The sequence below is a fragment of the Oryctolagus cuniculus genome, chromosome 12 (assembly GCF_964237555.1).
Source record: "Oryctolagus cuniculus chromosome 12, mOryCun1.1, whole genome shotgun sequence".
Lineage (NCBI taxonomy): Eukaryota > Metazoa > Chordata > Mammalia > Lagomorpha > Leporidae > Oryctolagus > Oryctolagus cuniculus.
This window is the reverse complement of record NC_091443.1, coordinates 23,881,234-23,895,881: the sequence shown is the minus strand read 5'-3', so window position 1 is coordinate 23,895,881 and position 14,648 is coordinate 23,881,234. Positions and strand designations below refer to the sequence as shown.

The 14,648-nt window shown below is 40.3% G+C and overlaps 1 protein-coding gene across 6 annotated transcripts in view; it reads right to left on the bottom strand.

Moving 5' to 3' along the window:
• TXNDC16 (thioredoxin domain containing 16) overlaps positions 1 to 14,648 on the bottom strand; it is a 109,903-nt gene that overhangs the window by 15,885 nt on the left and 79,370 nt on the right. For all 6 annotated transcript variants that reach the window (XM_070053661.1, XM_070053663.1, XM_008269654.4 and 3 more), the window contains 2 exons: positions 4,474 to 4,558; positions 2,570 to 2,708 (listed from right to left, as the gene is read on the bottom strand). In XM_070053661.1, the coding sequence (XP_069909762.1) occupies positions 2,570 to 2,708; positions 4,474 to 4,558 (224 nt within the window). The remainder of the gene's footprint in view (positions 1 to 2,569; positions 2,709 to 4,473; positions 4,559 to 14,648) is intronic.

The window sequence follows — 14,648 nt, the reverse complement described above, 5'->3', positions numbered from 1 at the left end:
CGGTTGCTCCTCTTCCAGTCCAGCTCTCTACTGTGGCCCGGGAGGGCAGTGGAGGATGGCCCAAGTGCTTGGGCCCCTGTACCCGCATGGAAGACCAGGAAGAGGCATCTGGCTCCTGGCTTCGGATCGGCGCAGCGCGCTGGCTGTAGCGGCCATTTGGGGTGTGAACCAACGGAAGGAAGACTTTCTCTGTCTCTCTCTCTCACTGTCTAACTCTACCTGTCAAATAAATTTTGGAAAAAAAAAAAATTTGTCGGGGGGGCCGGCCCTGTGGCACAGCAGGTTAAAGCCCTGGCGTGCAGGGCCAGCATCCCAAATGGGCAGCAGTTGGAGTCTTGGTTGCTCCACTTCCAATCCAGCTCTCTGCTATGGCCGGGGAAAGCAGATGGCCCAAGTGCTTGGGCCCCTGCACCCGTGTGGGAGACCTGGAAGAAGCTCCTGGCTTCAGATCATTGCAGTTCCAGCCGTTGCAACCTGTTGGGGAGTGAACCAGCAGATGGAAGACGCCTCTCCCTGCCTCCCTCCCTTCCACCCTCATTCCCTTTCTCTCTCTCTCCCTCTGACTTTCCTTCTCTATGTAACTCTGCCTTTCAAATAAATAAATAAATCTTTTAAAAAATTGTGGAAAATGGAATTAACAGCTTATTTTGGTGCAAAAAATAATAGAAATCCATGCATACAACAATCATGAAAAATTCATGGAAAATGTGTATTATGGAAAAACTATACATAGATTTAAAATTTTTTTGCACCAAAATCAACTCATCTTTTACTTTCATTTTTCATGACTTTTTGAAGTATCCTCACAGAAGAAGCCATAACTGTCAATCCGATATTCTTAACTTGTCTATCAATCCCATATTCTTGTCTATAGTGAAAACATAAGAGAGAGACAGTTCACACAAGCAAAGTCCTAACTCTATTTCCCAACAAATAGTTGTCTCTGTTAAAAGATTTTGTTACTTAACAGAGCAACAGAGAGAGATGGAGAGATGAATACTCCACCTACTGGTTCACTCCCCAAATGCGAGCATCAGTCGGGTTGGAGCCAGGAACTCCATCCTGGTCTTCCACACAGATGGCAGGGGTCCAAGTACTCAAGCCATCATCCACAGACTTCCAAGGCTTTGCAAGTGTCAACTTAACCCACTGTGCCACAATATGGGCCCACTAACAAGTGGTTTTATGACAGCCTGAGATATATTACAGCTTATGTAACTAATTATTGCGTATTTCAGATATAGGCATTATTTATTTCACCTAATTTGTCATCAGATTTATTAAAATAAAAATTTCATGCCATATAAAACCTATACAAAATCCTTACCAACTGGTCACCTGCTGTGATTTGGATATACTTAGGCCTAAGTGTTAAAAGTTTGTCCCCCAAATCTCATGTTAATGGTAATAAGAGGGTAGAAACTTAATCCAAATATAGAGTTTACAGGTGAGGTTTTGGGAGATGACTGGGTTTGACTGGGTCATTAGGGTGGAAGATTACTTCAGTAATTAATTTAGAGGGGCCAGTGTTGAGGTGCAGTGGGTTAAGCCACCACCTATGACACCAGCATCCCATCTGAGCACCAGTTAGAAACTCTAGCTTCTCCAGTTCCACTCTAGTTCCCTTCTAATGCTCTTGGGGAAACAGCAGAAGATGTGTTAAGTACTTAAGCCCACACCGCCCACATGGGAGAGCCAGGTGCAGTTCCAGGTTCCTGGCTTCTGTCTGAATGAAGCCCAGGCCCAGCCACTACAGTCATCTGGCACTCACACACGCTCGCTCTCCCTGTTCATCACTTTGCCTTTCAAATAAATAAATCTTTAAAAAAATTAATTTGGAAACTATACCCTGAATATGTTAACTCAATGATTTGATTCATTATAAGCTGTAATTTTAGTGGGAATGGGGCAAAGGAACAGAATCAAGATCAGGAGAATGAATAAAGATCACCATCATTTATTTGAGCCTAAAGAGTAACGTCATTCAGATCATCATGACAAGAAACATAGTAACAAGAGGTTGTCCATTCAGCATTCATAGCTAATAGTAGTACTTCAGAAAAGTAATAGGTGTGAATGTATAAAGTTCAGCTGTTTAACATAAAAGCAAACTGAAATCAAGTATTCCAGGTTTCATCTGTTGTGCTCTCAAATCCACTATTATTCAAGGTGGCAGTGCTACTGTGACCTTCATTTTACATGTGTGGAAACAGAGGGATAAGTGAGTTAACACACAATCAGCAAGGACTCAAGCAAGGATTTGAAGCCAGGCAGCTTGACTTTTCAAAATCCATTTGCTTTAGGACAAGTTTTACCTTATAACAAGCTTTACTTTGGTTGGACTTTAGCCCCTCTAATCTCAGCAAGAACTGTAAACTTTCAGCAGTTCACCAGACAACCTATATGCATAATAAACGAACAATTTAATAGAGCAACCCAAAGAACCTTCAGCACATAAAACATGATGCCCTGTGCCACCAAAAGCTGAAAACTCGGGTATTAAAATACTTGATCTTTAACTGACCTAGATTCTATTTCAAATAACAGCCTTATTATAAAGTATACTCACAAATGTTTCCAGCGATGCATCTGTTATTAGTTGAACTATATCGTGTGCATGGGTGTTAGCTAATGGGATGCTCTCTATTCTGCCTTCTTTGTGTCTGGCAAGCAGGAGGGCTGGAAGGGTCACAGCATATTTATTTGACCTATGGAGAAATGCAGTATTAAAACTTAAACCAAAATATATCAAGTCATCAAAAACACATACACACAAAAGTAGGCCAGGAAAATCACAGCAGGAGGCAGCAAACAGGCAGCTCTAAGGCTACGGACCAAAAAACAACTCAATTTCCAAATTTATCTTCTGTGTGAGGAAGTCCAGGAGCCTTGACAACCGACAACCTAGATTAAAGGACAGTAACAGAAAATCATCTGGCCAGATTTTTTTCTTGCACAATTTATTCTTCAAGAAAACATCTGCACAGGACTTGGAGCACACCAAATTGTCCAGCACCTGTGTGGACTGCCCAGCACATTGCCAAGGAAGGAGAAGGGCACTCACGGGAAACCTGCTATGGACCAGGCAAGATATTAGGTGTCTTAGTTCTGTTTCCATTTAGTCTTCAGAATAGCCCCACAAGCAGGCTTTATCACCACATTTCATGGATGAGGAGAGAGGTGTTGGACAACGACAGTGTTCAAAATGAGGGGCTCTGGACACACAATCTGTGCTCTCCCCACTGAAACAAGAGCCCGGATTCACTTCCAGACCACCACTTTGCTAATGACACCTAAAAGAAAATCATCTGCATCAATAATGCAAAATGCTCTGGGTGGATGAGCAATGATGTAGTTGCATTTGCATCATTTGTAGGGAATTCACACTAGAACCAAGCATGGACATTGTAATATCAAAGGCTCTAGGAGAGCCCAGCCTTTGATCACCTGAAGGAGTTTCTCAGTCAGTTATAAACCACACACACTCCGAAAACTCTTCAGCACAGTTAAATACACAATGATAACAGGGCAGATGACAAGGGGTAGATATCCACTATCCAGTGCACAGGCCTCATATTTCCTAATTCAGTATTTTCCAAAATCACTGATTTCCCAAATAAAGCAAAAGCTTATTCACTGATAGCATACATCGTCAATATTCAAGATGAAAGATTTTAGCTTAGACATCACAATTAGGAGTATTATAGTCAAAAGGCAGGAAAGACAAACTCCCGGGGCTCCTCCAGCGACCTGTACCTGAAAAGAAGCCCTTTATGCAGATTATGATGTGCACTAGTAATCATCTCCAAATCTGCAGCTCAGACCTTCATTCTTTAGCAATTAAAATATTTTGCTGATTTCCTATGGTCCCATTTTCTACAGCTAAAGCAACATAAGTGGCTAAAAATTTTTTAAAAATATAGAGTCTGGTGGCAAACATAAACAATCAAGAAGCAAACTCTCTAAAAACCATGACAAGGCCAAAGAAACAAAAATGAAAATATTCAACACAAAAAAAAAAATTTAAAGATTTGTTTATTTGAAAGACAGAAGAGATACAGACAGAGATTTTCCATCTACTGGTTCACTCCCCAAATGGCCACAACAGCCAGAGATGGGCTGGGCCAAAGGAAGGAGCCAAAGGCTTCTCTCCTGCATGGGTGCAGGGGCCCAAGCACTTGGGCCATCTTCTGTTGCATTCACAGGCACATCAGTAGGGAGCTGGATCAGAAGTGGAGCAGCATGGACTCAAACCAGCATCCATATGGGATGCCAACACTGCAGGCTGCAGCTTTACCCATTCTTCTATGACTGCCTCCATGGAGGCTTTGGCTTAAAGTGCAACAGTATCTAAATAAACTAGCAGCCACATTTCCCAAGAAGATAATTAAAATTTTAGGTCGCTGCCCTATCTTCTCCTTCATCAGCTATGTAAAGACAAGTAATATCTGATTGGAAGAGCAATAAACTTACAGAATCAAAACATCTTCTCCAGAATAAACTCCAGTGATAACATATCCTTTTAGGGCACGTCCTGCCTCAATGAAGTCTTCTTTTGCTATAGATAGAGACAAGGCAAAAATCGGGAAACTTTAAAATTGTGAGAGCTATGCAATTTTCGATCAGATTTACAGATGGTGGTACTTCATTATAAATTAATTACAAAGATAAATATTTCAGCACAGACACCTTATAAAACGTAGTGGTTCTGAAACAAATTGTGTTTTGTGTGACATTACCAAATAAATTAATGCAATGGATCCATAGTTTCCAAAACAACTGTATTCTAAATGTGATTTATAAGCTTTGTGGTACTCCTATCACACAGTATAACTGAATAACTATCTGTTACCTTTTAATTTACTCCTAAGGCAGGGTAAATGGAGACAGCTGTCCTATCTGTCTGTCTACATTGGAAACAGAAGCAGGTATGTGAAATGACATTCTTATTATAATCATAAGACAAAACTGACTCTATGCATAAAGAAATAGAAGACCAGGGGCTGGCGCCATGGGTCACTTGGTTAATCCTCCACCTGCGGCGCTGGCGTCCTATATGGGTGCCGGTTCTAGTCCCATTTGCTCCTCTTCCATTCCAGTTCTCTGCTGTGGCCCAGGAAGGCAGTGGAGGATGGCCCAAGTGCTTGGGCCCCTGCACCCGCATGGGAGACCAGGGAGGAAGCACCTGGCTCCTGGCTTCGGATCGGCGTAGCTCTAGCCATAGCGGCCATTTGGGGAGTGAACCAATGGAGGGAAGACCTTTCTCTCTCTCTAACTCTATTTGTCAAATTAATTAATTAATTAATTAAAAACAAATAGAAAACCAGAAATTCTACTCTTCTAACAATGACTGCATTTGGGTGTGCAGTTATAAGGTATTTATTTATTAATGTCTATTTATTTTTACTTGAAAGGCAGAGTTACAAAGTGGGGGTGGGGATACAGAATTAAATATCTTCTGTCTGCTGGTTCATGCTCCAAAACCAGATCTCCCACTGGATGGCAGGAGCCGTTTCTGCTGCCTAGGCATATCATTAGAGGGAGCTGCATCGGAAGTGGAGCAGCTAGGACTCCGATCAGCACTCAGATGGGATGCCGGTGTCACAGGTGGAGGCTTAACCACCTGCACCAAAATGCCAGCCCATTAATTTTTTAATTCCTGAGTTTTTCAAGAATGTCTTTTTGTTACTTGTGAACTCTATTAGTTGTTTCTCATGTGCTAGGATATACATACTCAAAATAACTGTTTTTATTTCTGAATATTTCTAAATACATTTTCATAAATAATAGCATATTCTAGATCATGTTAATAATTATCTGCTAACCAAGATGCAAGTTTGAACTAAATTTTTGTAAACAAGAAAGACAAGAGGTGGACTCAGGCAAATTATGTATTCTTGCCAGCTGAGGCCCAGTGACAGCTCAGCTCCAGATGAAAGATTCACAGAAGTTCAAACAGAAAGACAGCAATGGAAGAACTGAGTCACGAAGCACCTCGCAAGATAGGCAAGCTGGGCCCTATGATCTATACCTTCACAGTCAGCACTATACTCACGATGGAAACATCAATACTGCCGGCAACACAAACCACAGGATTGTGTTTTCTATAAAAAGGGCACATAGTTTCCACAAGACTGAGAAACACTGTAAGGAGAGCAAACCAGGGCAGCTCAGCCAGTATGCAGCATTGAGAACTCATTCATAATCATGAGTTTAATGAGAAACTAGTAACTCATAAAACTATTCTCTTTAGCCTATGCTATACCACGGCAGAAACCTCTCTATGGAGCAGCAGCTGCTAGACAGGGCTGAATGCCTGCACAGTCTTTCATTGCTAAAAGGAAACAGCTACGTTCTGATCAACAGACAAGTTTCATCCAAAGCAATTACATAACAGAATCTGTTTCAGCTGCTGCTTTTCTTTTTCGACTGGAACAATGGAAGGAAAATACACTGATATTCCCACTTAATTTCCTCGTACAGAAGCTGCTTTGCTTTGACTATGTTTTGACTATGTTTCTTCAAAGTCTTCATGATACACTTGATAACAAAACCTAAACGACTTGGGGGATGGGAGAGTACAGTACACCTCAGATGAGCACTCATTTCCACTAAACCCGAGTGTCCGTTTTCCTGTCAATGACCAAAATCAGGCATAATCTTCTTGTTGAAAACTGCATAGAAAAGGGCACTCCAAGAAGAATGTGGAAAAGTGGGATTGAAAAATAAATTTACTTTGATGCAAAAATAATTTTGAGATAGTTTTTTCATAATAAGCATTTTCCACAAACTTGCTGAAGACCCCTTATAAGTCAGAATATATGGCAGCCTCAAATAACCAATTCTCTCAATAAAAAGAAACACAAAATTTTGGGGGCTACTACAAATGTACTTGGAATGTAGACAAAAATGATGACTTAAATATTTAGTGTTTCAACTGTATAGATATATTTTAACTGCATAAAACAGATACGTTCCTTGAGCAATATTGTATTTTTGCACTATCACCTCTTGGTGAGTTGTATTTGTACCCACACATATATACATACATCTGCTCTACTGAGACAGTTGAGAATCAAGAACACTCTAGTAACCACAGCACTCCTAGCCTCCAGGTCTTGGTTTCTAAATTTAGTTTCCCACTAAAAGGAACCTGCATTCCTTGAAGAAACGACCGATTCCAGGAATGAGGCTGGGAACAACTTGTGCCAAAGCACATAAGCAAAGAACGACGGAGACGTGTAAAAGGACATGGAGTCAGACTGAAGGGGCTCCCACCGACCACATCTGGAACCATCTGAGCCAACTAATAATAGTTACAGACTATAAACCCTGGAGTAAAAGAATTCAGGAGTCCTTACTGATAGACAAAACAAGTGTGAGGAGAAAGCTCTGTCTTACATAGTAGTATGCCAAGTAATAAATGTAGAAGAAACGCTGAAGTTAGAAAATTTCTATTTTGACAACTACAGCGGTAATGGCTCTTACAGGCAGAGGACTATAAAACTATGACACCAAAGTACGATGAGAAACAGGATATTTACAGAGTTTTTAATTATTGTCTCGTAAGATACTTATTATTTACAAATGAAAAATTACTAATTTTCCCACAGAAGGGCCTGGTAGATACACCAGAGGACAAGAGACATTTCTGCCCTCTCGGGACTCACATTGTATGTGTTCAGCCCGCTGTAATATTTGTGAACAATGAATCAACACCCGATGTAAAGTAAATGATCAGTGAATTTTAGTAGTTAGCTTTTATTGTCAAAATACAAATTTACATTAAAACGTTAATGGATTCATAATAGCATTTTATTACTATAAAATCTTTAATTCAACACATGTTCGAAGTCCAGCTACAAAAAATAAAAACAAATCTAAAAGAAAAAAAGAGGAATTAAAATCTAACTGAACAAGTTGACAGCAATCAATCCAGTAAAACAAAAAGGTATCATATCCAGACTCATCACTTTGGCACACCAGAACTCCTTATATAATTTAACTTTACGCTTTTGACTTTTAGTGAGAGATGTAACTACATGTAAATTTTATCACCAGTTATATGGAAATATGAACAAGTACACTGTTTCTTACGTCTATCCTCTATATAAAAAAATACAAAAAATTCTTGTCAGTATTTACAATCAGGAGAAAGTTTTCTCTGTGGATGAATCAGCATCCTAACTTGTATGTCGCAACTCATCATAGAATGATAACATAGCAAATATTTCAACATCTATTTTTCATTGCTACCAAATTGCTTTAGGGCTAAGCTTTATAATCAACTACAGTGTTTTCTAGACTTTATACATAATTATTCTCTTTTATTGCTTAACTTCATCTTAGATGTAATGACTTTATTGTATTTGTGCTTTTTATTATCTGAAGACTTCTTCTTGGAAGAAGGCCTACTATAATTAATAAATGAGAACCTCAGAGCACTAAGTATCTAAAGTACATGAGATAAAAGTAACAATAGGAACAAAAATATCAGCAGGGGAGGGTGGAGGAGTAAAACATACCCAGTCATGTCAATTTTTCATAAGGAGAATACACATTTTGTCTTCTACTATGGTAAGCCCCAGGAAAAAGCATTAACACACCATCTTTTTTTTTTTAAGTTTATTTCTATATTTATTTATTTAACTTATATTTGAGAGGTAGAATTACAGACAGTGAGAGGGAGAGACAGAGAGAAAGGTCTTCCATCCACTGGTTCACCCCCTAAATGGCCGCAATGGCCGGAGCTGCGCTGATCTGAAGCCAGGAGCCAGGAGATTCTTCGGGTCTCCCACGCAGGAGACTGATTTCCCAGACCATACCAGAGAGCCAGGTGGGAAGAGGAGCAGCCGGGACTAGAACCGGCACCCATATGGCATGCCAGTGCCATAGGTGGAGGATTAACCTACTGTGCCACAGTGCCAGCCCCCCATCTTTTCTTTTTAGTAAGTTCTTTTTGATTTTTATTTTTAATGATTTTGAAAATAGAGGAAAAAACTACTAGGCATAAATTTGTGGAAAGCAAAATTTAGCAAATATTAAAAGCACCTACTAGGTATAAATATAATGCTAGATAATGAGTCATCTTTCCATAGAAACATTTTTTTAAATTTAATAAATATAAATTTCCAAAGTACAACTTTTGAATTATAGAGGCTTTTCCCCCCATAACCTCCCTTCCACTCACAACAATCCCATCTCCCACTCCCATCCCATTCTTCATCAGGATTCATTTTCAATTATCTTTATATACAGATGATCAACTTAGTAAATACTAAGTAAAGATTTCAACAGACTGCACCCACACAAACACACGAAGTATACAGTACTGTTTGAGTACTAGTTTTAATTCACATAGTACAACACATTAAGGACAGAGATTCTACATGGGGAGTAAGTGCACAGTAACTCCCATTGTTAACAATTGACACTCTTATTTATGATGTCAGTAATCACCCGAGGCTCTTGTCATGAGCTTCCAAGGCTATGGAAGCCTCTTGAGTTCAACTCCAGTCTTATTCAGACAAGGCCACCTTGAAAGTGGAAGTTCTCTCTTCAGAGAAAGGTACTGCCTTTTTTGATGGCCCATTCTTTCCACTGGGATCTCACTCACAGATCTTTCACTTAGGTCATTTTTTTTCCACAGTGTCTTGGCTTTCCATGCCTGCGAAACTCTCATAGGCTTTTTAGCCAGATCTGAATGCTTTAAGGGCTGATTCTGAGGCCAGAGTGCTGTTTAGGGCATTTGCCATTCTATGAGTCCACTATGTATCCTACTTCCCATGTAGGATCATTATCTCCTATTTAATTATATCAATTATTATTTGCAGACACTGGTCTTATTTATGTAATCCCTTTGACAATTAATCATATCTTTTTGATCAATTAGGAACTTAAACTTATCACTTTAACAAGTAAGATGGCATTGGTACATGCCACCTTCATGAGATTGAATTGGAATTCCCTGGCAGGTTTCTAGCTCTAACATTAGGGGTAAGTCTGAGTGAACATGTACTGAACTGTACATCTCCTCCCTCCTTATTCCCACTCTTATATTTAACAGAGATCAGTTTTCAGTTAACTTCAAATGACTAAGAATAATTGTGTGTTAATTAAAGAGTTCAACCAATGGCATTAAGTAGAACAAAAAAAAAATACTAAAAGGGATAAAGTAGTAAGTGGTTCCTCCACAGTCAGGACAAGGGCTGATCAAACATTGTTTCTCATAGTGTCCATTTCACTTCAACAGGTTTCATTTTTTATGGTTGGTTAGTTGTCACCCATCAGGGAGAACATATGATATTTGTCCCTTTGGGACTGGCTTATTTCATGCAGCATGTTTTCCAGATCCCTCCATTTTGTTGCAAATGACTGGATTTCACTGTTTTTGACTGCTGTATAGTATTCTATAGAGTACATATCCCATAGTTTCTTTATCCAGTCTATTGTTGATGGGCATTTAGGTTGGTTCCAGGTCTTAGCTATTGTGAATTGAGCTGCAATAAACATTGAAGTGCAGACAATTCTTTTATTTGCCATTTTAATATCCTTAGGGTAAATTCCAAGGAGTGGGATAGCTGGGTTATATGGTAGGGCTATAATCAGGTTTCTGAGGAATCTGCAAACTGACTTCCATAGTGGCTCTACCAGTTTGCTTTCCCACCAACAGTGGATCAGTGTCCCTTTTTCCCCACATCCTCGCCAGCATCTGTTGTTAGTTGAATTCTGAATGTGAGCCATTCTAACTGGGGTGGGGTGAAACCTCATTGTGATTTTGATTTGCATTTCCCTGATTGCTAGTGATCCTGAACATTTTTTCATGTGTCTGTTGGCTATTTGGATTTCCTCTTTTGAAAAATGTCTATTTAGGTCCTTGGCCCATCTCTTAAGTGGGTTGTTGTTTTGATATTGTGGAGTTTCTTGATCTCTTTGTAGATTCTGGTTATTAACCCTTTATCTGTTGTGTAGTTTGCAAATATTTTTTCCCATTCTGTCTGTTGCCTCTTCACTTTCCTGTTTCTTTTGCAGTACAGAAGCTTCTCAATTTGATGTAATCCCAATTGTTAATTTTGGCTTTGACTGCCTGTGCTTCTGGGGTCTTTTCCAAGAAGGCTTTGCCTGTGCCTAGATCTTTAGGGTTTCTCTGATGTTCTCTAATAATTTGATCGTGTTGGGTCATAGATTTAGGTCTTTAATCTATGTTGAGTGGATTTTTGTATAAGGTGTAAGGTAGGGGTCTTGCTTCGTGGTTCTGCATGTGGAAATCCAGTTTTCCCAGCACCATTTATTGAATAGACTGTCCTTGCTCCAGGAATTGGTTTTGGATCCTTGATCAAATATAAGTTGGCTGTAGATGTTTGGATTGATTTCTGGTGTTTCTATTCTGTTCCATTGGTCTATCCATCTGTTTCTGTACCTGTACCATTCTGTTTTGTTTACAACTGCCCTGTAGTATGACCTGAAATCTGGTATTGTGATCCCTCCGGCTTTTTTTGTTGTACAAGATTGCTTTAGCTATTCGAGGTCTCCTGTGTCTCCATATGAATTTCAGCATCATTTTTTCCAGATCTGAGAAGAATGCCTTTGGTATTTTGATTGGTATTGCACTGAATCTATAAATTGCTTTTGGGATAATGGACATTGTGATGATATTGATTCTTCCAATCCATGAGCATGGAAGATTTTTCCATTTTTTTGGTATCCTCTTTATTTCTTTCTTTAAGGTTTTGTAATTCTCATCGTAGAGATCTTTGACATCCTTGGTTAAGTTGATTCCAAGGTATTTGAATGTTTTTGTAGCTATTGTGAATGGGACTGATTTTAGCAGTTCTTTCGCAGCCGTTGTCATTGCTTGTGTATACAAAGGCTGTTGATTTTTGTACATTGATTTTATAGCCTGCTACTTTGCCAAATTCTTCTATGAGTTCCAATAGTCTCTCTCTCTCTCTTTTTTTTTTTTTTGACAGGCAGAGTGGACAGTGAGAGAGAGAGAGAGAGAGAGAGAGAAAAGTCTTCCTTTGCCGTTGGTTCACCGTCCAATGGCCGCTGCAGCCGGCGCACTGCACTGATCCGAAGCCAGGAGCCAGGTGCTTCTCCTGGTCTCCCATGCAGATGCAGGGCCCAAGGACTTGGGCCATCCTCCACTGCACTCCCGGCCACAGCAGAGAGCTGGCCTGGAAGAGGAGCAACCAGGACAGAATCCGGCGCCCCGACTGGGACTAGAACCCGGGGTGCCAGCGCCACAGGCGGAGGATTGGCCTAATGAGCTGCGGCGCCAGCCCCTAGAGTCTCTTAGTAGAGTTCTTTGGATCCCCTAAAGAAAGAATAATATCATCTGCAAAGAGGGATAGTTTGACTTCTTCCTTCCCAATTTGTATCCCTTTGATTTCTTTTTCTCGCCTAATGGCTCTGGTTAATCTTCCAGTACTATATTGAATAGAAGTGGTGGGAGTGGGCATCCCTGTCTGGTACCAGATCTCAGTGGAAATGCTTCCAACTTTTCCCCATTTAATAGGATGCTGGCCATGGGTTTTTCATAAATTGCTTTGAATGTATTGAGGAATGTTCCTTCTATACCCAGTTTGCTTAGAGTTTTCATCATGAAAGGGTGTTGTATTTATCAGATATTTTCTCTGCATCTATTGAGATAATCATGTGGGTTTTTTTCCTACAGAAACATTTTCAGAAGGATTCATTTAAAATGTGAAATTCATCTCAAAGGAAAGAAAAATCGTAAGAGTGAAGTTTGCTAGATACATGGTAAGATTTAGCATAGCAGAGAAAGCTTGAGGCTTTGTTATCTACCCAATAGGCCACCCATAGATGAAAGTAACAAATAACATTCTTAGAAATACCATTGGTCAAACACCCCTTTAAAACTTACCAGAAGACACATTTTCATGAAGCATGAGATGAAAGATAGAGAAGCTGTGGTATTAAAAGAACACAGTAGGGGAAGGTATTTGGTCTAGCAGATGACACATCACGTGGGACACCCATGCTCTGCTTCCATTATCATCCTTCTTGCTAATGCACACCCTGCAAGGAAGTGGTAACAGCTCAAGCAGTTGGGGCCCTGACACTACATGAAAAATATGAATTGAATTCACAGCTCCTACATTCAGCCAGGCCCAGCCCCATCTGTTGGGAGTATTTTGGTAAAGAATCAATGATTTGGGAGCTAGCTCTATCTGCCTGTCTCTCAAATAAATACACATTTAAAAACAAAAAAAAATTGAAAACTGTGGGGAGCAACTGAGACTAGGCTAAGTTACTGGAATTAAGACTTATTCTATGCATCTGCTCTCCCACAATATGGCGCTGGGGAGGAGTAAACTTCTACGCAGCTGCCTCTCACCAACTTGACTGATAAACTGCAGGAGCTGATCCTGCTCCTGATTGGAGGAGAGCAGCGTGCTCGGCGTGTGGGTAGCAGAGCACAGATTGGTGGAGAGGATTATAAAGGAGGAGAGAGACAGCACGGTGGTGTGTGGGTTGGTTGGAGAGTGCGTTGGAGAATTCGCGGGGAAGTTTGTTGCTTCGTTCTTTCTCATTTCTCTCTACTCATTCTTGCTTTGGGAGTTCGCTGTTTGCTTATTCTTACTTTACTATAGAAAAGACTTGTAAAAAAAAAGGGGGGGGAACAACAAGCGTCCGGTCCGGTGTGGCTCCTCCGCGTGCGGAGGAGCAGCAGAAAACAAACAGAGTAGTTTATGATGCCAACATAAAACCATCAAAATAATTGATACAAGCACAGTATCAAAGATGAATGAAAAACATTAACTTGGCATGACTATTTGGCTTAGCTGGGGTTTTTTTCTTTAAGCTTTTATGCAATAAATACAAATTTCATAGGTATAGCTTCTGGAATATAGTGGTTCTTCCCTCTATACTTGCCCTCCCACCCCCATTCCTGTCCCACCTCTCCCATCCCATTTTTCATTAGGATTCATTTTTAGTGGCCAGCGCTATGGCACAGCGGGTTAAAGCTCTGGCCTGAGGCGCCAGCATCCATATGGTAGCCAGTTCTACTTCCGGCTTCTCCTCTTCCAATCCAGCTCTCTGCTATGGCCTGGGAAAGCAAGGGAAGATGACCCAGGTCCTTGGGCCCCTGCACCGACATGGGAGACCTGTAAGAAGCTCCTTGCTCCTGACTATGGATCGGCTCAGCTCCAGGCATTGTGGCCATTTGGGAAGTTAACCAGTGGATGGAAGACCTGTCTCTGCCTCTACCTCTCTCTGTAATTCTTTCAAATACATAAATCTTTTTTTAAAAATTCATTTTTAATTATCTTTATATACAGATAAACTCTATACTAAGTAAAGATTTCAACAGTTTGCACCCACACAGACACACAAAGAATAAAGAACTGTTTGAAGACTAGTTTTACCGTTAATTCTCATAGTACAACACATTAAGGACAGAGGTCCTACATGGGGAGCAGGTGTACAATGACTCTCATTGTTGATTTAACAATTGACACTCTTATTTATGTCAGTGATCACCCGAGGCTCTTATCATGAACTGCCAAGGCTATGGAAACCTTTTGAGTCCACAAATTCCGACATTTAGACTGGGTCATAAGCAATGTGGAAGTTCTCCCTTCAGAAAAAGGTACCTCCTTCTTTGACGGCCCCTTCTTTCT